General features: G+C 38.5%; 1 protein-coding gene across 1 annotated transcript in view; it reads right to left on the bottom strand.

The window, feature by feature from the left end:
• LOC140239261 (cilia- and flagella-associated protein 74-like) overlaps positions 1-4,618 on the bottom strand; it is a 35,248-nt gene extending 30,630 nt beyond the window's left edge. The window contains exons 1-4 of the mRNA XM_072319138.1: positions 4,533-4,618; positions 1,863-2,177; positions 1,240-1,395; positions 253-456 (exon numbers count right to left, since the gene is read on the bottom strand). Of these exons, the coding sequence (XP_072175239.1) occupies positions 253-456; positions 1,240-1,395; positions 1,863-2,146 (644 nt within the window). The 5' untranslated portion in view covers positions 2,147-2,177; positions 4,533-4,618. The remainder of the gene's footprint in view (positions 1-252; positions 457-1,239; positions 1,396-1,862; positions 2,178-4,532) is intronic.
• Between the last annotated feature and the right edge of the window lie 18,638 nt (positions 4,619-23,256).

Below are 23,256 nucleotides of genomic sequence, written 5' to 3'. Positions count from 1 at the left end.
TCCGCGCACTGGAGTGCTCTCTAGCAAATTGTCAATGAATACAGATTACTTAGTCCCCCTTTTCCTATTGTGCCACCATAGGCTTCCTGTTGGACTAAGGCATATCACAGCACCTGAGAGGGCTTGCTAACTTTACAACTAGGACAAGTTTGGATGGATTTCTGAATGTTGATGATACACTTGGCAAGTTAAGCTATGAGCCTGGGTACCTTCAAATGGTTACAGTCATGGTCTGCAAAGATCACAACTTACTCCGCTTTGTCCAGTCTGTCTACAATCTGGGCCTCTAGCAGTCTCTCTGCCTCCAGCTCTTGGGCAAGTTTGACCAGCTTGCTGTCCAGCCGGTAAGCGTTGGCCGAGTTGCCCTCCCTTTGACAGATCTCTAACTGAATGAGGATGTGGTCTCTCTCCAGGGTGAGAGCCTCTAGACTGGTACGGCATTTCTGCAGCTCCTCTCTACGGTCAACAGAAAGTAACATGAACAGTCAGGTTTGCATCCTGACAGACTTACATTGCTATACTACAGCATAATTGAACACATTTATTGAAAAACCAGACTAAATTATTGACAAAATTTGATGTGTAAAGCATTTCAGCTCATGCAGAGAAAAAAGCATTTAAGACATATATCTTTACTCTTTTCTTAAGTTATACTTATTTCACTATTTGAAACTAATGAGTCAGTACATCCATGAAACTTTGACAGGCTCTGTGCTTTGTGGAAATGGGGAAAAAAATTATGAATGGCAAATTATTCGTAAAACAAGCCGAATTATTAGTTATCGTCACCTGTAAATCAATCATGTGAGTTTCTCTTACAAAAACTCTGAAAAGTGCCCCCACTCCCTCAAACAAAAATGTATAGTATCACCACTAAAATACATACAGTATAATGATACAGAATATGATTCAGCAGTATCACATCAATGATGGAGGAATATCACAGTGGACTTCCTTAAGCAAAGCACTGGAATAGAGTTCACAAAAGCACTGAGGTACAAACAGAGGGCTAGTCTTCACACTATGCAGCAATACTGATAAAGTCATTAAAGAGCATGTTTGTACATTGCGAGTCATATTAAATACATTTACAATGCTGACAAAATACAAAATAAAATCTTATAATTCAGACCACGGAATAACCATGTTGCATATGGTGCCTCTGGCAAATGAAAAAAATGTAAAAATAAACTGCAGGAAGTAAATGTGGCCTTTTCCTGCACTGCTGTGTCAACTCACCTCGTAGTATCCACAACACTTTCCTGATCCAGAAGCTGCTGGTCCAACTTGTCTAGATGTCGTCTGAGAGCTAGCATTCTCAACTTGTCATCTCGTGAAAACTTCTTCTTGGCAGAGGACGGTTTGGTACTTTTTTCACGCAGGCTTTCTTCTGGCCTGGAAGAGAAAGAGATAGCAAGAGATTCCTAGAGATGCACTCCTTCGCTATATTTGTATTATTCCCAATTCTCTTTTGTTTGCAGGTATTTGAAAAAATAGACAGGTTTGTTGGACAACAAGATACATTTTCAAAAGTCATAGACACCTGGAGCACAGTGATATGCCCCCATATCGACATGAGCTATAAAATACCTAGTAATATCTACATTCCTAAAGCAATGAGAGACAGAGAGAAAAAGAACAGTTTCTATTATACCTTATGACAACATATGTTTACAATACAATGAATCACTTGAAAAAACTTAACAGTCAATATTACTAGGGTTCAAAAGTGACAACAGAGAATTGTAGTAGGAGAATACAAATGTTTGCTAAAGCTAAAAGAAGCAAACAATTCCCAAGGTAGGCTCTCAAAGCTATGGTTAGTCTACTGCAAGTGCTACAAAGATAACTTTGGCACTCACTCCATCAGTGAAATATCATCGCTCTGGGACCAAGCATCTTCATCACTGTTGTACTCCAAGGCACTAGACTCTAGCCATGCCCCGTCCTGCTGGAAAGAAGATGGGGGTGGCTCGGCCGAGTACTGAGGGAAGCTAGAGGGGTATGCTCCACCCCCGACAGCTGGAGAGTGCAGCTCTGGATCTGTGAAACTCAAAGGGGTGGTCCCCTCCATGGTGGTGAAGCCTGTCTGCAGCTGGCGTCCTTCCTCAGCCTGACTCTGCTGCTGTGACATGGAAGCCTCCATGCTGATCGAGGCTGTACACTAAACTTGGATTCTAGGATAGACAACAATGAGCAAACTGTTAAGTCATGTGCATAATGCACAATATAAACTAGTAAAAGATGAAATCCTTTGCTTCACAATTAGAGAAATCAAACCATTACTGATGATTCTAAAGAAGCAATAACATATTCTCAAACCAGCCAAATTGGAGCAAAAAGTATTCAATTATGATCATGTCATGTAAACGGAATAGCTTTCACACCTGCGACAGACATTAGTTGTAACTGACAAGTTTCATTTTTCAGTAGTTTGTGCATAAATAGAGTAGAGTGCAGCTGTTAACCCTTTCCTTATGGGAACCTGGTACCAGGTTCCTATTGCGTTAACTATACACAGCCCTGTCGCAGTAGACAAGCTGGCGCACGGAGATGCCGTGCTTGGGGTCTGGTCGGGCTACTGTGGCATCAACTGATGATATACGGGAACTTGGTATATGGGGTTCCCAAAATGTAGACAAGAGTGCCTACATTCGTGCCCTAAATCCATGTTTGTCTTATGCTGCCCACAAAAATGGCAACGATAGAAACATTTGAGATTCTTCTATCAGTATCACTTTTCTTCTTGTATGAAAACTGTGTATTGCAGTATAATTTGCATTTTTTTCCGATGCAGTGTGTACTTAGTAAAACTTGTATGTCACGAAGATGTATTGACAATCAAAGCTGAGCTCAGTAGATTTTTGTGTTTGCTGACCCCATTCAGGTGCCTTTTTTGTGTAAAACAAAAGTTTGTGAGCCCATCAGCACATGCTCTATTCATACCTCGCGCCCGATCGATATTTGGCATTGTTCGATGGCACTTGTAGTTGAAAGTGGAAAGGGGGATACATGTTCGGCTTGACTGCTTTCACAAAGGTTTTAAATCACAAACCTGTGAATTCTCAGTCGAACGACCTGCAAGAAGATTCTTGTTATAGGGCATTGCATTGGAGGCTCTCAGAGAATTGCGGAAGGAACAGGTTAAGATAAGAGTATTAAGACCACGTCTAGACTAGACACAATCACTGAATCAGACAATTCACACAAAACAGCAATGTGTCTGCATATGCAGTGTGTCTATCTAACATTAGGCCTATAGGGAAATGGATATTTACAGGGTTCTATCCAGCTTGTGATGTAAGGCTATGGTTAAGTCTACAAGTATGGTTGGACCTATTACTCATCGACCGCCTAATTTTTATTTACTTGATAAGAATATCTAACACTGAAATTCACGTAAAAACTTAACCTACGTCTGCACAATGTATGTGATTGAGAAAATCCAGCACTATCAAATGCTGTTGTTCCCTTTTTAATTCGAAGTTTCAATGCAAAAATATCGCCGTTGAATTTGCGTGGCCTCTTTTCAGCTCCCCGTGGTGCCGCTCCTTTTTTAAATCGACCGCTGTTTTTGCATTGACAATGCACACAAAATGAGTTGTATTGAACACCGTGTTGTACGAAGCTTTTTAGAAAATGCATTGACATTACATTACGATTCGGTTAAAATATTCATTCGAAATTTTGTCCTTGATTAAAACCTTTAATGAACAGTGAATTTTAGCGTTTTCCCACACATCCTCATTAACGGTCAAAGCCAATACATTTTTATGTGCTCTGCGCGCAGTGTAACTGTTAGTGCGTACTAAGCATTCTGTGCGCCAAAACAATGCGGTCGGTTTCAAAAAGGGTGGTCGATGTGTAGTAGAGCTACCATACAATAATAATTTAGACTCTACCTGCATCCTATGCTATAAAGCCTAGAAATGACCTACTCTATACAGAACACTATAACGTTAGTAACCGCGCCAGCGTCCCCAACACGTACGCAGGGCCCCGGGATTGGTCTATTTTTCTGGAGCTTGTTTCTAGTTAGAACTCTATGTAGTGTTAGTAGAGCCTAGAGGGCCTACTGTACTAGACACAGCTACAGGCTACTACTGAAGATCTAAACCAATGCCAATGACAACAGTGAGAAAAACAGAATTTTGCATCTCTCTCGAAGGCCTGTAAAACTGCAGAACGCCAGATCGATTACATACATCCAGGTGTGATATTGACATACATTTGTAACCGTTAGGCCTGGTACTGGTAGCGTGTGCACAGCCTAGCTAGTGTTCGATGTTCTACACGCAACTGCCGAGCGAAGCTCCGCCGAAGGTTCGGGGTAAGTCGCAACTGGCGCAAGGCCCTCTCGCCTATTCCACGAGCGTCGACTCGGAGTTACGAACATTAGGTGGCCTAGGTATGAAACACAATAGAATAGCGATAGAAGACATTTAACCCCTGTCGTAAGAAGACAGATTGCAATTCAAGCCTGCATGGATAGAAAAAAGGTATAAGGTAGCATTGGTTTGATTACTACATACCTATTGAGTCAGTAATGGGCAGTTTTTAGTCGCGTTTATGGCATTTCTCATCGTTTCCATGAAGCACAGTTGACGATAGCAACGCTCACTAGACGTCCTCTACACAGTACGACGTTGAGGGCGCTAAAGCGTGAACTCTCGTCGAGATCCTAATTTCGCTCATGAATGATTCTAATGATATTCACAAGCCGAGAAGCTATAAACGACATCGATTTGGGCATTGATACATGAGAAATAATCAATGTGAGGCATCGAATCTTCTGACTGTCTTACCGTCCACATTCTTGTTCATAGCATGACCGCATAGTTCAGAGTGTGATTAAGTTTATGAAATGCCAAATAAAGGTACCTCTAATTACGACAACTGACATAATTTGTTTTATTGTAGCCAAATTTACAGTACTCAGTACAACACACACTCACAAATAACTTAATTCAATTCTTTATTTCCATCTTCATCAACAAAAAAGCGACCAGAGTACAATGTGAATGTGTAGTTTAAGTCAAACAATGTATACTTTGCAGAAACATTAGGAAGTAATTAAAGTGATTGAAAAGAGTGAACCACTCAAAAGCACAGATTGTACTAGATGTGGATCCCTCGGTAAACAATATGCATCTGTCCATTGAAGTAGGCCTATCGTAGTGTATGTTGAACAAATATTTGTTTACTGTTATTATAAGAGCATATTGTAAGTAGTACTTAAATAGTACGAAACTATCAATGCCAGAATTGCTGCAATGTTCAGACAATAATTTTATCCATTTAGCGGTGGGTATACCAAGTATACGGTAACAAGAAACAATACATTTATACACACTTGGTAACGCAGAAAAAACAACAACACAAAAATGCATTATTTGTAAACAAAAGATACAAATCATGGCATGAACGATGGACACATGTGACATTAAAACACAACATAGAACAGGCAGAAGGGAGAAGCGAGAATAGAGAAGAAGGGCAAGGAGGAGAAAAAAGACAAAGAGAAAAGAGAGGTCCGTGAACAAGCCATTCCATCGTCAGGACAAGAGAGATTTCATAAACAATTTCATAAACAACTTAGGCCTATGTAATATTGTATGTCGACAACAAATGCTTTCTCAGTTTAAATTCAAATGTAGGGCGTAACGAACTTACCAATACATAGGCCTATAAACACACATAAACAAGTAAGTGATATGTATCCACGCATGTTATTTCTACATTTCAATGTAAACTTTATAGTTTGCTCTATATCCTATCACAGGCGAGTCGAAAACGCTGTCAACACAAACAGAAGAACGGGAAACTTAATGAGAAGTATAACAATGATGACTATATAGAAGAACTTGCTGTTCTGCTTTAGATGAAATTTGATTTGTATTAAAATCATTATAAACTGAGGATGTTAAGCTCTGACCATTCAACTATAACTGATCCACAGTGAAAACCTCGAGATGGTTTATTTTGAAGTATTATTCTTGCATTGCGGGTAAAAAATAACGTTTTTCTTTAGAAGGGGCAATTGTACTCCGCATTACCTCTTTGCTCCGAATGTTCGCCATTTCTTCACTCCCTTATCTTTTGTTTAATGGTTTTTCATTATTTAAGGAAACTGTTGCCACATCGTACTTTCAGTTGTTCATATTTTTAGACGATAGTATAATCTGTGTCCTGTGAAAGGCATGCTCTGAAATTCTCGAGAGTTAGGCAACTGTCCCTGCTGCCCACTTGCCATCGCGGCTGTGCGACCTTGCAGGTTAAGCAAACACAAGACTGTTGTTAAGCATTTAACTTGACTACTGCGTGGCTGATTGAAAATTGTTAGTCCAAGGACCACTTTGCTCGCACTGGTCACATTTTGAATTTGATCGCCTTCGCTGTATGAGACTGAAAACGTTTGCGATATCTTCAACCATCGATCACAAGCATGGGATAATGCAGCAGATCCCACATTGAAACCCTTTTATCTAATCCCCTGCTGCACCAATATTCACCAGGATGGACTAGCTAAAGACTTTTTACTCTCATGATAAAGATACAGAATTGGACACTGATACAGTATCAAATATGTCGGGCTACACAACCAGTCCTCCTTGTTGTTAGTGTTAACTGTATGGTTTTATCAAATACACGTTTCATTTGATTTGTTATGTGCTGTTAATAACAAATTGTGATCAGTGCAAAATAAATCCGCAACATTTTTTATTTTTTTTTATTCTTTTATTTATTTATTTATTTATTTTTTTTTTTGGCCACTAGGCCTGTACGTATTATAGAGAAAGCCATGTTCGAAGAATCTCTGATCAAGGCAGACTCAGCTCAGTAGCGTGGGTTGGGTATTGGCACTCCTCGATGTACATTCAGCGATATCTCTCGTGACAGATTTCAATGATGACAAGCTGCGGAACGAGTTGAATGAACCATTCTGGTCCCTTGCTCCCCGACCTCCGAAGCATGTCACAAGTTAAGTGATCACTCAGTGCTTTATCTCGCTACCTGCTGACTTAGACCATGTCTGCGACGAATGCACATTTCCTAACATACTACTGTCTTCACCGCGACTGACTTCTCATCTTCTACAAGAAAAAAAAAAGTAGTTATAACCACGCAAGAGAAAAAAAAATCTATAAACAAGCAGAAAGAAGCAGCAGGAAGAGGCCTTGAATTGAGAAGACTAGTTCGGTCCACCCCCTCGACTATACGAAAGGAAAAAAAAAGGATCTTTGATACGTGTACCAGAATGAAACATGAATGGCTTGGCAGAAAGTCAAGTTTAGTCATACGGCCAAGACGTGCCCTCTGTTTAGACATCACGCATCTTAAAGAAATCACTCGCCAAATGTATTAAAAGGTGTACCTCTCTGAATGCAAAACTCCAGAACAAAGAACAGCGTGACACAGGTATCATGTAAAGGTAAGATTATGATAAAGGCAAAGAGACGAACACTTTACTGATCAAACATTACAACTCATCATGATATACCGAATCAAAAGATTAACTCCTGACCTCACTAAAAGACGCATTGCACATCAAGAGAAAATAACAGGCGGTGCATTTGGCATCTTCATGACTGCGCTACTTTGCTTTATGTTATTGACATGTAACATTCTTCTCTGATACTCACGACTGTCCCTATGTAGATAAACCTGGTAGAACTATAAATGTATAATGGTCGGAAAAAGAGGGCTATGACAGTATGACTCATTTAATATTGCAAGAAATGGCCGGAAATCTTGTGCTCACTTTAAAGTTATTAGATTCGAGCTATTTTCGCACAAACACATGTGACTATTTCCTCGGTTGCTATGGCAATGTGGATAGGATATAATGCGGGCAATCAGCTAAGCACTCTGTACAGCCGTTTTATGTCTATGTCGCATCAAATTTCACGATCCACCGAAATGGACCACAAATCGCGCCCACATGTTGAACCACAAATAAGCCTACTTCATTCGCAATTTTGCATTCTGTCACTTCTTTCTTTCTTTCTTTCTTTCTTTCTTTTCTTCTTCTTTTTTTCTTCTTTTTTTTTTACGTTGGATTACACAAAATGACGAGTCAACCTTTTTTACAAACAGTTTTTTTTTTTCGGTACACACATTTGCGAAAAATCGACATCCTACCTTATTGCTTCTCTCTCAACAGCACCTATACTGTCTCTGACGGTTTTGTCTGTTTGTTTGTTCGTTTACTATTGGGCCGTCATCTTTTTGTCCCGTCTGTTTTTTCAAACACGTCATTTCATTTTACTCATCGGCTGAACTCAGATAGAAGAATCAATCCTCTTCATGATGAGCATGGTGTCTTTGAATTGCCATACAATGATTTTTGGCTCGTGAGTTCTTTAGAAGCCGAACAAGTCCATATAAACAAGGTTTGGGCTGTCGCCTGTTACAAAATTAATATGGGTGTCGCCCATAGCATGGAGCTATACAATTAACCGAATAGCTCCATGCCCTTAGCCAGCATTTGCATACAAACCTTTTTGTCTTTTAAACGCTTTCGTTTTTATGGATTCACACTCACAAACTGAAAGAAAAAAATACATACTTTAGACTTCATATTAATATACTCAGTAGTTGTCACTATCTAAAGTCGAATGACCAGCACTGCACTAGTGTACTGACTCTGTCTGTTGAACGTTGACGCTTCTTGAAGTATTCCTTGTCTGACGACGTCATCCTGCGCGATCCAAACATCGTTCTCATCATTATCTGGCGAGAATGCCGAATTGTCTTCAGAATTTCCTCAATTACTCGTTATTTGATTATTCCTTGTAATACTCTTCCCATCTTTATAGAACACAATAAATGAATTGACGGATTCATAGAATAAAACATGAATGAACGTAAGATCAATGCATTGGAGCTTACTCCTATTTGACTGTATTTTTATTCCTAAGTGTATTCATTTATCATTTACATGTCTTAGTCTACATAAATGTCTACAGTTCGTTTCCTAGTCAGCTTCTTGTATAGTATCCTTTGAATGTAAGTTCTTTGCCGTGGTACATCTATACGTACGACCTCTTGGGGTGAGGAAATTGATGTTTGTTTGTTTTTTCACAGCTTTTTTTAAAGCATAAATATTATTACTTCTTGGATCTAAGCATATTAGCAGCAGCCCTTTATTCCGAATAGGGTCGTTTCATATACCGAAGGTTGATTGATCCAAAAGTGAAATGAGGTTCGTTGTTCCAAAGGATTCGTTGATCCGAAAACGAAATTAAGTTCGTTATTGCGAAGGTTCGTCAGTAGTATACGCACCTTCTTTTAATTTTCGGATTAACGAATTTACCTTCTGAACACCATCTTACACCAGTTGCAGGTATTTGGTCTTCTGATAACAACACAATAAACATTAACTTCGATAACAAACAAATAGATAAACGAGTATTTGCATGCTTATGTGTTGGCTCAGTGAGTAGAGCGGCTGCCCTCACAATCGGGAGGTCGTGGGTTCAAACCCCGGCCGCGTCATACCGAAAGACGTTAAAAGATGGGAGTTGCTGCTACCTTGTTTGCCGTTCAACAGTTGAAAAGGTTAGAGCAACGTCGATCTGGCGCTGCTCAGTGGCTGCCGGGCCCACGATCAATTGGGCAAAAAGAATTTCCATTCTTGGACAATAAAATTTGGAGTTTATATCCAAAACAATTATTATTATTATTATTATTATTATTATTATTATTATTATTATTATTATTATTATTATTATCATTATTATTATTATTATTACTACTACTACTACTACTACTACTACTACTACTACTACTACTACTACTTGTAGTATTATTAGCGTTATTTCCCGGGGGGGGGGGGGGTGACTAAAGTGTAGTCAGCTGCTGTCACCTGAAATGGATTCCACTTCACCCAACCCCTTCCACCTCACGCTTACCCACCCTGCTACCCAAAGCGGCGGCCTCTCGAAGCTCTTGCTGTTACGGTCCAGTTACTCGCTCGGTCGCTCACCCCAACTGCATCAGCGGTTAACAGGGACGGTCATGCCTGGCCTTAAGTTAAGCTATCAAATTTTAATCGCTAATGGATTGATGTCATTACCGGCAGTCAGATGTTGCATACCACGTTGACTCTGGAGTCAATTAGGACGATGTATAAGGAAAGTCATGTCATGTATACCAAGTGGGTGGCCGGGAAAAGTTAAAAACATCAGAAGCATATAGCATAGAGAGAATGGAAAATAAATAGTGATTATGTTCGCGAGTCTGCTCGAAGCTAAATGGACATGACTAGGAGATAGCGGGATAAGTGGACTAATTATGCTTGTGTGCTGTCGTTGCATTTATTTTGTTTATTTTTTATTGAGGGGGGAGGGGTACAACTACAGCTTTGAAAAAGAATGGATTTTAGTATAGGATGTAGTTTGGAAATGAAAGATAGGCCTACGGCTATGCGGCAATAAAACTACACATAATCATCTATAATCTATTTATTTTTCTAGAACTATCCCCCTAAAAGGCTATAATGTGTAAGAATACAGACATAACTGTCATATATCTTCCTTCACAATATTAAAAAGAAATGCTTGTGAAAAAATAAGAACAAATGCTCTCTAGTTAATATAGTTGCAGCCTTTTATACCATGGCACAGAACTATAACATTATAGAGTTGACATAGATTGTGCAAATTAATGATTCTTGCCTCGAGATGTTTTTATCGCAACTGATTGACAAAGTGCTCTTTATCGACGTAGATAAACACCAATTATACAACGTCCAAGTAGATCCTTGTAATTTGATTGGAGGATTGTTGGTGACGTGATATTAAATAAGCACTCCATTCAACGCGCCATGCAATTTTGGTTCTATTTTTGCGTGCAACTTGGTTCGATTTTTTCGTTCTATTCCACGGTTCGAGAAATAATGTACGGTACTGCGTGTACTGTGTGTTGCATATTGAGGATCGCATGCAGCTAGCGCAGGTACGTGTGCGGTACATGCATGCGCGTACGTAGGCCTACGTAGTGCTAGTGTACGTGTATTCATCAGCGCTAGTATAGCTGTGACCTGTAACTACACTGATTGCACAAGCCAGAAGGAGAATCGCAGTGGATCCACATGTAAGTATGTCTATATTTTTCATACATATAGGCCCTATAGACTTCTAGGCCTACTTAGACCAAAAAGATCTACTTGGACGTTGTATAAATCAAATAGTGTATGGTCTTTACTCGTGCAATGGAACGAGATTTCGCACTCGGTGAAAGATGAGGCGCACTATTCAACTCGGCTTCGCCTCGTTGAATAGAGCGCCTCTATCTTTCACCTCGTGCGAAATCTCGTACCATTGCACTCGTGACCATTCACTATTTGTATACTATTTCATAAGTAATAGCCATGATTAAAAACAGACAAACAAAATATGGGCGTATAACACCCGGCGAGTATGATGCCCATAATTTTGTGCCATGGCTATTAAATACTCAGACACTAAATTAACTTTTCACGATGTTTCGTATACTCTTTGAATTACACTTTGCATTGAGTTGCATCGAAGACAATAAAAAAAGTAAAATTATAAGAGAGAAAGGGAAAAAAAAAACATGTATGTATCATGTCCTTTAAACTACATTTTTCGTTCATGCTTCTTGTAAGCTACCTAAACATAAAATTGCGTTTGTGAATATCGAAAAAAAAAGTGTAATCATAGTAATGCAATCACCATGCTTAATTGGTTGTTTGAAATACAATATTGTTGTATGACAGTTGGGGCCTACTTGTCGATCCCTGTCCTGTGATCCTCTCCTGCCGCCATAGCTCATATTCAGCCGGGGATAGGAACGTCACAGGATACACTGGATGGTTGACATTGTGATCCCGTTACGATCAATCAGTCCCTGGACCATCTACATCTGTATTAGTCCAAGAACGAAGATCAAGAGCTACATATCAGCTGGCGTTACAGTTTCGTGGCATGCTACGACTGCAGAGGTACCGAGTGGTGAAAAAGAAGAGTGGGTCACCTCTGTCACAGCTCTATCTGGCATCTAGTGACTTTACAATGTGTTCACAGACTCGAGCTTTCACTGATAGACGTCAGTTCTAGCTTCGATAAATGGTAGACAATTCCACAACGTACTCATGTTTACATCGATGATGAATAGAGCAATGTTATTAAACGAGTAGAATGTTTTGAGTCTGAATAACAAAGGACATTATCAAGGGGAATTATTATTCTTATCATTACTATTATTATTATTACTCTTCTCCTTATTACTAAGGAGAAGAGAGTTCATGGAATTATAGTTTCACGTTATCATGTTGACACACACCTTAAAGTGATGGCTAGTAACTGATCAGTGGGAATCAGTGGGTATTGTTCCAATTCTTGTGGGATTCATTTGAGAGTACATTATATATCTGTTGTTGTGTGAAAATTATTTGTTTCAGAATGGTCTCATATTCAAGTAATGTGCAATTTAATGCCCCGTCACTGTACAGGCATGCTAACCTGGAAACATTAAACTGCACATTACTTGAATATGAGACCATCTGAAGCAAACAATTTTCACACAACAATAGATATATAATGTACTCTTAAATTAATCCCACAAGGATTGAAATAATCATCCCCCAGCATTCCCACTGATTCCCACAGATCAGTTACTAGCCATCCCCTTTAAGTGATGATGTCATCAATTTACAACGCTCTCACTGGTTGGTGCAAAGTTATGTTTTAGGTCGATCATTAGGCAAATAATACAAGGATTTTTTCCCCTAACGTAATCAGAAATAGATGCAGAAAAAAAAATCAAAGAGGAGGAACATGAGGTTGGAAAGTAAACACGCCCATATTTGCAGACCTGAGTTTACCGACTGAAATTGAACATAAAAATACACACACAAAAAAAAGAGAGAAAACTCCCAAAGAGATCTTAGCCATGAAATTTGGCTAAGCATGACGCAAAAGGATATTGTAATAAAACACGTGTAGGTCAGACATGCTATAAGCATCGAATATTTTGAAGTATCTGTTTGATCAAACTGAATAAAAGAAAGTAAGGCCTATCAGTCTCATCAATTAAGGCTGCCCATTAATCATTATCTAGAAAGAGCTTGGTAAAATATCGAGTTCGTCCAGCACTGTTTTACGTTCATTCATAATTCTAGATAATTACGCAAGAGCTTCACTAGACCTTGAACAACTGTCGGCTTTTGCTTGTATAACACTTGCAATAGCCTGTAACTATAGCAATGATTATGTTTCACTATAAAACAGATGAAACATTTCTCGTTTCTCCCTTGAAAATTCTAACAGCTCTCTTAAAAATTCCCCACACTGTGATTCAAAGTAATTCAATGACCACAAACCACGGGGTTCCTCGTAAGTCAATTTGCAACAACTGTTATTTCTTCTTTTCCATAATCTGTTCCGTTGATATAGTGCAATGTATTATAAAAGTGAAAAATCATTGGGTGTTTCTATTTTTTACTAGTCAGTGTTTGCTGCCAGAAGATCGGTAATCTAAATAAGCTCTTGCCCCTTAACAAGGAAGCACAACAGTAATGAAACAGCGAACCAAGCAGAATTCAGTTTAATAGAAAACAAGTATATCACCGAACACAAAGAGCCAGAGCCGGTTTGTAGTTAGAATGAAAAAAAAAGAAGATAATATGTGGGCTTTCTAAGAAAAACTTTTCATATCAGGAAAAGTGGGAAAAGAGATGACGGATAAGGTGAATTCGATGAAATGAGGAGATCAGTGAAGTGGAGGGAGAAAGAGAGAGAGACCAAAGACGATCCCTCGATCATTAGGTCTCTGGTTCGATTTCTCTGGCAACATTGGTTGTGTAATTAGGTAAGGCACTTTATTTTCATTGCCTGTAATTGTATAATCGGTCCAGTGATAGTTTCATAGATCATAAGCATGTATGTGTTTCCTTCAATAGTGGCCAGGCAAACAAGGCCAAACACAAACACAAAAGGCGGAAACATTATTTTGACATTAAGACGCACAAGTTTTCGTCAAATGTAGTGATAACTGTGGATGGCTAAAGAGCGTTAACGAGCCGTAGTCTGGTCAAAGAGGTATGAGTTTCTCTCATGGGTGCTGTTCGTTATTCCGAAGATTCGATATTCCGAACCATCTGAAGCAAACAATTTTCACACAACAATAGATATATAATGTACTCTTAAATGAATCCCACAAGGATTGAAATAATCATCCCCCAGCATTCCCACTGATTCCCACAGATCAGTTACTAGCCATCCCCTTTAAGTGATGATGTCATCAATTTACAACGCTCTCACTGGTTGGTGCAAAGTTATGTTTTAGGTCGATCATTAGGCAAATAATACAAGGATTTTTTTCCCCTAACGTAATCAGAAATAGATGCAGAAAAAAAAAATCAAAGAGGAGGAACATATGAGGTTGGAAAGTAAACACGCCCATATTTGCAGACCTGAGTTTACCGACTGAAATTGAACATAAAAATACACACACAAAAAAAGAGAGAAAACTCCCAAAGAGATCTTAGCCATGAAATTTGGCTAAGCATGACGCAAAAGGATATTGTAATAAAACACGTGTAGGTCAGACATGCTATAAGCATCGAATATTTTGAAGTATCTGTTTGATCAAACTGAATAAAAGAAAGTAAGGCCTATCAGTCTCATCAATTAAGGCTGCCCATTAATCATTATCTAGAAAGAGCTTGGTAAAATATCGAGTTCGTCCAGCACTGCTTTACGTTCATTCATAATTCTAGATAATTACGCAAGAGCTTCACTAGACCTTGAACAACTGTCGGCTTTTGCTTGTATAACACTTGCAATAGCCTGTAACTATAGCAATGATTATGTTTCACTATAAAACAGATGAAACATTTCTCGTTTCTCCCTTGAAAATTCTAACAGCTCTCTTAAAAATTCCCCACACTGTGATTCAAAGTAATTCAATGACCACAAACCACGGGGTTCCTCGTAAGTCAATTTGCAACAACTGTTATTTCTTCTTTTCCATAATCTGTTCCGTTGATATAGTGCAATGTATTATAAAAGTGAAAAATCATTGGGTGTTTCTATTTTTTACTAGTCAGTGTTTGCTGCCAGAAGATCGGTAATCTAAATAAGCTCTTGCCCCTTAACAAGGAAGCACAACAGTAATGAAACAGCGAACCAAGCAGAATTCAGTTTAATAGAAAACAAGTATATCACCGAACACAAAGAGCCAGAGCCGGTTTGTAGTTAGAATGAAAAAAAAAAAGAAGATAATATGTGGGCTTTCTAAGAAAAACTTTTCATATCAGGAAAAGTGGGAAAAGAGATGACGGATAAGGTGAATTCGATGAAATGAGGAGATCAGTGAAGTGGAGGGAGAAAGAGAGAGAGACCAAAGACGATCCCTCGATCATTAGGTCTCTGGTTCGATTTCTCTGGCAACATTGGTTGTGTAATTAGGTTTAAGGCACTTTATTTTCATTGCCTGTAATTATATAATCGGTCCAGTGATAGTTTCATAGATCATAAGCATGTATGTGTTTCCTTCAATAGTGGCCAGGCAAACAAGGCCAAACACAAACACAAAAGGCGGAAACATTATTTTGACATTAAGACGCACAAGTTTTCGTCAAATGTAGTGATAACTGTGGATGGCTAAAGAGCGTTAACGAGCCGTAGTCTGGTCAAAGAGGTATGAGTTTCTCTCATGGGTGCTGTTCGTTATTCCGAACCATCTGAAGCAAACAATTTTCACACAACAATAGATATATAATGTACTCTTAAATGAATCCCACAAGGATTGAAATAATCATCCCCCAGCATTCCCACTGATTCCCACAGATCAGTTACTAGCCATCCCCTTTAAGTGATGATGTCATCAATTTACAACGCTCTCACTGGTTGGTGCAAAGTTATGTTTTAGGTCGATCATTAGGCAAATAATACAAGGATTTTTTCCCCTAACGTAATCAGAAATAGATGCAGAAAAAAAAAATCAAAGAGGAGGAACATGAGGTTGGAAAGTAAACACGCCCATATTTGCAGACCTGAGTTTACCGACTGAAATTGAACATAAAAATACACACACAAAAAAAAGAGAGAAAACTCCCAAAGAGATCTTAGCCATGAAATTTGGCTAAGCATGACGCAAAAGGATATTGTAATAAAACACGTGTAGGTCAGACATGCTATAAGCATCGAATATTTTGAAGTATCTGTTTGATCAAACTGAATAAAAGAAAGTAAGGCCTATCAGTCTCATCAATTAAGGCTGCCCATTAATCATTATCTAGAAAGAGCTTGGTAAAATATCGAGTTCGTCCAGCACTGCTTTACGTTCATTCATAATTCTAGATAATTACGCAAGAGCTTCACTAGACCTTGAACAACTGTCGGCTTTTGCTTGTATAACACTTGCAATAGCCTGTAACTATAGCAATGATTATGTTTCACTATAAAACAGATGAAACATTTCTCGTTTCTCCCTTGAAAATTCTAACAGCTCTCTTAAAAATTCCCCACACTGTGATTCAAAGTAATTCAATGACCACAAACCACGGGGTTCCTCGTAAGTCAATTTGCAACAACTGTTATTTCTTCTTTTCCATAATCTGTTCCGTTGATATAGTGCAATGTATTATAAAAGTGAAAAATCATTGGGTGTTTCTATTTTTTACTAGTCAGTGTTTGCTGCCAGAAGATCGGTAATCTAAATAAGCTCTTGCCCCTTAACAAGGAAGCACAACAGTAATGAAACAGCGAACCAAGCAGAATTCAGTTTAATAGAAAACAAGTATATCACCGAACACAAAGAGCCAGAGCCGGTTTGTAGTTAGAATGAAAAAAAAAAAGAAGATAATATGTGGGCTTTCTAAGAAAAACTTTTCATATCAGGAAAAGTGGGAAAAGAGATGACGGATAAGGTGAATTCGATGAAATGAGGAGATCAGTGAAGTGGAGGGAGAAAGAGAGAGAGACCAAAGACGATCCCTCGATCATTAGGTCTCTGGTTCGATTTCTCTGGCAACATTGGTTGTGTAATTAGGTTTAAGGCACTTTATTTTCATTGCCTGTAATTATATAATCGGTCCAGTGATAGTTTCATAGATCATAAGCATGTATGTGTTTCCTTCAATAGTGGCCAGGCAAACAAGGCCAAACACAAACACAAAAGGCGGAAACATTATTTTGACATTAAGACGCACAAGTTTTCGTCAAATGTAGTGATAACTGTGGATGGCTAAAGAGCGTTAACGAGCCGTAGTCTGGTCAAAGAGGTATGAGTTTCTCTCATGGGTGCTGTTCGTTATTCCGAACCATCTGAAGCAAACAATTTTCACACAACAATAGATATATAATGTACTCTTAAATGAATCCCACAAGGATTGAAATAATCATCCCCCAGCATTCCCACTGATTCCCACAGATCAGTTACTAGCCATCCCCTTTAAGTGATGATGTCATCAATTTACAACGCTCTCACTGGTTGGTGCAAAGTTATGTTTTAGGTCGATCATTAGGCAAATAATACAAGGATTTTTTCCCCTAACGTAATCAGAAATAGATGCAGAAAAAAAAATCAAAGAGGAGGAACATGAGGTTGGAAAGTAAACACGCCCATATTTGCAGACCTGAGTTTACCGACTGAAATTGAACATAAAAATACACACACAAAAAAAAGAGAGAAAACTCCCAAAGAGATCTTAGCCATGAAATTTGGCTAAGCATGACGCAAAAGGATATTGTAATAAAACACGTGTAGGTCAGACATGCTATAAGCATCGAATATTTTGAAGTATCTGTTTGATCAAACTGAATAAAAGAAAGTAAGGCCTATCAGTCTCATCAATAAGGCTGCCCATTAATCATTATCTAGAAAGAGCTTGGTAAAATATCGAGTTCGTCCAGCACTGCTTTACGTTCATTCATAATTCTAGATAATTACGCAAGAGCTTCACTAGACCTTGAACAACTGTCGGCTTTTGCTTGTATAACACTTGCAATAGCCTGTAACTATAGCAATGATTATGTTTCACTATAAAACAGATGAAACATTTCTCGTTTCTCCCTTGAAAATTCTAACAGCTCTCTTAAAAATTCCCCACACTGTGATTCAAAGTAATTCAATGACCACAAACCACGGGGTTCCTCGTAAGTCAATTTGCAACAACTGTTATTTCTTCTTTTCCATAATCTGTTCCGTTGATATAGTGCAATGTATTATAAAAGTGAAAAATCATTGGGTGTTTCTATTTTTTACGAGTCAGTGTTTGCTGCCAGAAGATCGGTAATCTAAATAAGCTCTTGCCCCTTAACAAGGAAGCACAACAGTAATATATAAAACAGCGAACCAAGCAGAATTCAGTTTAATAGAAAACAAGTATATGACCGAACACAAAGAGCCAGAGCCGGTTTGTAGTTAGAATGAAAAAAAAAAGAAGATATGTGGGCTTTCTAAGAAAAACTTTTCATATCAGGAAAAAGTGGGAAAAGAGATGACGGATAAGGTGAATTCGATGAAATGAGGAGATCAGTGAAGTGGAGAGAGAGAGAGAGAGAGACCAAAGACCAAAGATCATTAGGTCTCTGGTTCGACTTCTCTGGCAACATTGGTTGTGTAATTAGGCAAGGCACTTTATTTTCATTGCCTGTACGGTCCAGTGGTAGTTATAGATCATAAGCATGTATGTGTTTCCTTCAATAGTGGCCAAGCAAATAAGGCCAAACACAAACACAAAAGGCGAAAACATTATTTTGACATAAAGACGCACAAGTTTTCGTCATTAATGTAGTGATAACTGTGGATGGCTAAAGAGCGTTAACGAGCCGTAGTCTGGTAAGCTGTCAATGCGTAGAAAGGGAAAGGACGGAAATGTCGAGATGATACACTGCATTTACTTCGCGAAAGACGCCAATGTTGCATGGGCTCTTCAGTCGTTCCACAATTTTCACATGAATTCTGACAAAATTTCTGATTTTGATTTCTTTGAATAGCCAATGCAATCCCGTAATGGATGCAATAATTATGACTGTTAGCTGCTCCTATGGCGGGTGGTGCCATGGTAATGCGAACTCCTTTTTCAACAAAACTCAGACGACAGAGGGCGATGGATGTCCTCTTAGGTTATAGTTCGTTATTCCGAGGTTTATTATTCAAAAGGTTCCTTCATTCAAAAATGAAATAAGGTTCTATATTCCGAAGATTCGCTCATCCGATAATGGAATTTAAGGTTCGTTATTCCGAAAGTTCGTTTATCCAAAAACGAAATGAGGTTCGTTATGCCGAAGGAGTGTTAATCGAAAAATGAAATACTAAGTAAGGTTCGATATTCCGAAAATGAAAAAAACAACAAAACAACAAAAACAGTTCGTTGATCAGAAAATGAAATAAACCACATTAAATTTAGTGACAGAATACAATATTATTATTATAAAAATTGGATGATATTACCCGATGAAGACACGCACAAACACACTCATACACAACAAAGACATACATACATACACACAAATACACATTATAATTACAAATGTATGCATACTCATTGGCGAACTGGAATACAATAATTGTAATCTGTAATTGTTATTGATTAAAAAACAAGTATTTTCCCCTCCCTCCTCCTTATGGCACCTTTCAACTCTTTCACATCATCATCAGGATGGGTCATGCATGACGTAGAAACAGTTATCATAAGAGGTCACTTAAATTATTGCCATAGATCATACAGTCTTCGAATTAACGAACCTATTTCATTTTTCGGACTAACAACCCTCGGGAGTAACGAACCTATTTCAGTTTCGGATTAAGGAACCTTCGGAATAACGAACATTATTTCATTTTTGAATTAACTAACCTTCGGAATAACGCAACATATGTTCGGATTAACGAACTCTTTTTCATTTTCGGACTAACGACCTTCTAAGTATATGGAGTTTGTGTGTTTCGGAATAACGAGGCTTACTCATGCAGCATTTCATTTTTCGGATTAACAAACCTTCGGAATAACGAACAACACCCCTCCGTCTACACCGAAACAGAAATTTTGATGCCATTTCCATCCAGTTTCGCACAAACATTGGGATCTTCACCTTGGTTTTTTTTCCCTAAGCCTCAAATACCTGTAGTATATATCCAGTTGATTAAAAGAGAGTTCATCGTATACAATGCGCAAACAAAAATTACAGCCTCTTTATCAGGTCTGTCAAATAAGTTAGTTCAGCATCGAAGCGTATACAGCTTAATGGGATTAGAGACCTTTTGGTCTTAGCGGAGGTTTGTGCTCTCGAGTTTTTCTAGTTTCCCTTGCCAGAGTGCTTCCTACCTCACCATTCCCCTTCACTTCTCGCTCTACAAGGTCAAAGAGAGGATGTAGATTGACTCTCTGCTTACCATCGGTATATTATTTGCGTGAAAGGTGGTCTCTAGAGGGTTAAATGAGAGATTGCTTTGCTAAACCCGCTGACAAAGTCATGTTCTAAAACAGTCGGCAATTCAGAGAATAGTCGATCCTTTACGACGAAATGATATCCCTCTACAGATCTCGTATCGCATTTCTTTTAAACTTTTGAATAAAAATACAACAACGAGGCGATAATGCATTATTACGGAGAGACACTGGGAAAGGAAACTTTTGTTAGCAAACAAGTTGCCAATCTAGACTGTTATTTGGCATCCACATTACTGTAAATCCTTTCTTATTGTTCTGGTCATCTTGTCGTGCAGGTCTCTCAGATTTTCGTCAATCTGGTATACAGTGGTATAATCGTCTTATTGCATGCTTAGAATCGGTGCAGCGATCCTTCACATTTTTTTCCAGAGTAATATTCTATACGGTTCATGCTTAATGACGTTTCCAGTTTCATGACCCGCTGTTTCTTTTTATTCCCGTCGATATGATTTGGTTTATTTTATTTATTCATTTTAGCAGCCTTGGTGGGTCAATGCTTCCAGTTATTCTCGCCTTTGGCGTCGGCGAGAAAGTTTATCGTTTATACATACCCTCACGTCCCTGCTTTTTTTTTTTTTTTTTTTTGGGGGGGGGTTGTTGTTGTTGGTTTTTTTTTTTTTTGCATTTGTCTCGCCCTACCATTCATCATTTTCTCTCTCTCTCTCTCGTTTGTATGATATGTTGGCAGTTTTGTCTGCTCGATAATCATGGTTCTATCAAAATATGATTTAAGGGTTTGACACTCATTTTTTATAGAACAGAATGATTGGAACCATATTTATACCGATAACAGAAATAACGTGAGGAATCGAGCACAAACCTATGCCCCTTTCATTCAATCTTTGTACAGATTCCAAAAGCAGTGTCACGTCGCCACTGATGTGCTGCGCTGGCTTGAAACTTGGCAAAACGACATTCGATCATCTTATTGCAATATTCCTCAACTCACCTTCACTCACTGTGAGTATGCAGGCACAAAAAAATGTTCTCTACGGCAGGAACCAATTATAACTACTTCCCCGGTCCCTTATAGCCCCCTATGACTTAATTCTCTAGAGGAATCAATCATTGTGGAAACACATCTGATCGACTGTGTGTTATAAACATCACTTGCTGTTCAAGAAGAATTGCTCTTATTTACCTTTGTCAAGGCACACCTGTGTGATGACGTTTTACCCATTCGATTGTCAATTCATAGTCACTCGTTCTGAAAAAAAAAAAACCCAAACGAGTGGCAACTTTCAAAAAGAACGAATGGAGATGCATTCAGTAAAAGGTTTTGACTTCTTAAAGGAAAAAAAAATACTTTGGGTCAGTGAACTATGATTTCAAGTTCGGATTGTCGTTTATGATCCCTTCCTTTTCCATCGGTACGACCCGACATCAGCTAAACATCGTTCATCACCAAGGTCGTGAGGAAATATCAGAATACTTGGAAAACGTTGAAGCTGACATGGTTTATTTTATTTCATCTCTGTTTGTTTCACATTCTCGTAAATCATTGAGATGATGAGGCTCTTGAAGGTGTGATATAAACATTGCTTGTGCTGATGGACACATGCCTTGAGTTATGTTTGATTTTAAAGTTGATTCGAGAAAGTTTGATGGGGTGAAAATGAGGAGACCCTACAAAATATAAAGCTTATCGATTCTTTTGGGGGATGTATATTCAGAGCTGTGATGCCCAAAGAATTCTGGGGCCAAGATTTTGTTACACCAAAGGTGAAAAGAGGACCACATTTTCTATATACGCACTCTCTTCATAACGATTATGCATAGCTTATATGCTTTTTCCACACTACGGAGCTTGCTAATCCAGAGCAAACTTTCTTTACAGAGAAAAATTCAAAAATCCACTATAGACACAACTTCGAAAAGCAAGTATGACGATGTTAGTAATCTATCTCCACAAGCATCGGGCCAGAGACAACTACATTCTGAAGTAGCTTGTGTTTGGTGCGCATGCTGTATCACCTGTTCAGAAAATGCATGTGGATAATCTGAAAGTCCACTTCATGTCCACTTTGTCTTTGTACAGTTTCGTTCATTTATATGAGACCAGGGAGGTGAGTTCCTCTCACCTCCCTGATGAGACAGAGGTGAAGAAGTTGATGAATTGTTTGTTCTGAAATGTCACATGTATTCAATAAGATATATAGGCCTACTCGTATCTGTTACAACCACACATGCAGTATAAAGAGGAGATGACTTCAATGCCCAAAGTCTTCAATTGACCCGCATACAAATCTTGACTGCATGGTCTTGATGAAATCAATTAAAAGCCAAGAAAGAAAGAAAGAAATACACACACACACACACACACACACACACACACACAACAAAACAAACAAAACAAATAACAACAACAGCAACGTCCTTTTCATCACACTATTGTGGAGTCGTAGTTGATACCTTACAATGAACACGTCGTTTCAGTTGGAAGGGCTATAGAGTTGAAACAAATACATTTCCATGTATAATATTCTAAATAGCTTGTGAGGTGACGACATGAGCTCTTCTTATTTGTTTTGTGAGAACATTTGAAACTTAAATATCACGTAACTTTTTTAAACTTTTTGTACCATTTTAATTGAATATCAGGTCACAGGCTGTAGAAAGAGAAAAAGGTTCCCATTTACAGTGTTTTGTTAACGCAGTATTGCAGGGTATAAGACCTTCTAGCAGGGAGGTGAGTCTCACCTCCCTGCTTCTAGTCAGCGTTATATTTGCCAGGCGAAATGTAGATTTCAGACAGTAAGTTCTCACATTCTCATTCAAGTTCAAGTTCAAGTTTCAATCTTAGATAATAAAGCTGTCATGAAATATCATAC

The sequence above is a fragment of the Diadema setosum genome, chromosome 15, assembly GCF_964275005.1.
Source record: "Diadema setosum chromosome 15, eeDiaSeto1, whole genome shotgun sequence".
In the NCBI taxonomy this organism is placed as follows: Eukaryota; Metazoa; Echinodermata; class Echinoidea; order Diadematoida; family Diadematidae; genus Diadema; species Diadema setosum.
The sequence above is the reverse complement of the archived record's forward strand: the minus strand, read 5'-3'. Positions and strand labels throughout refer to the sequence as shown.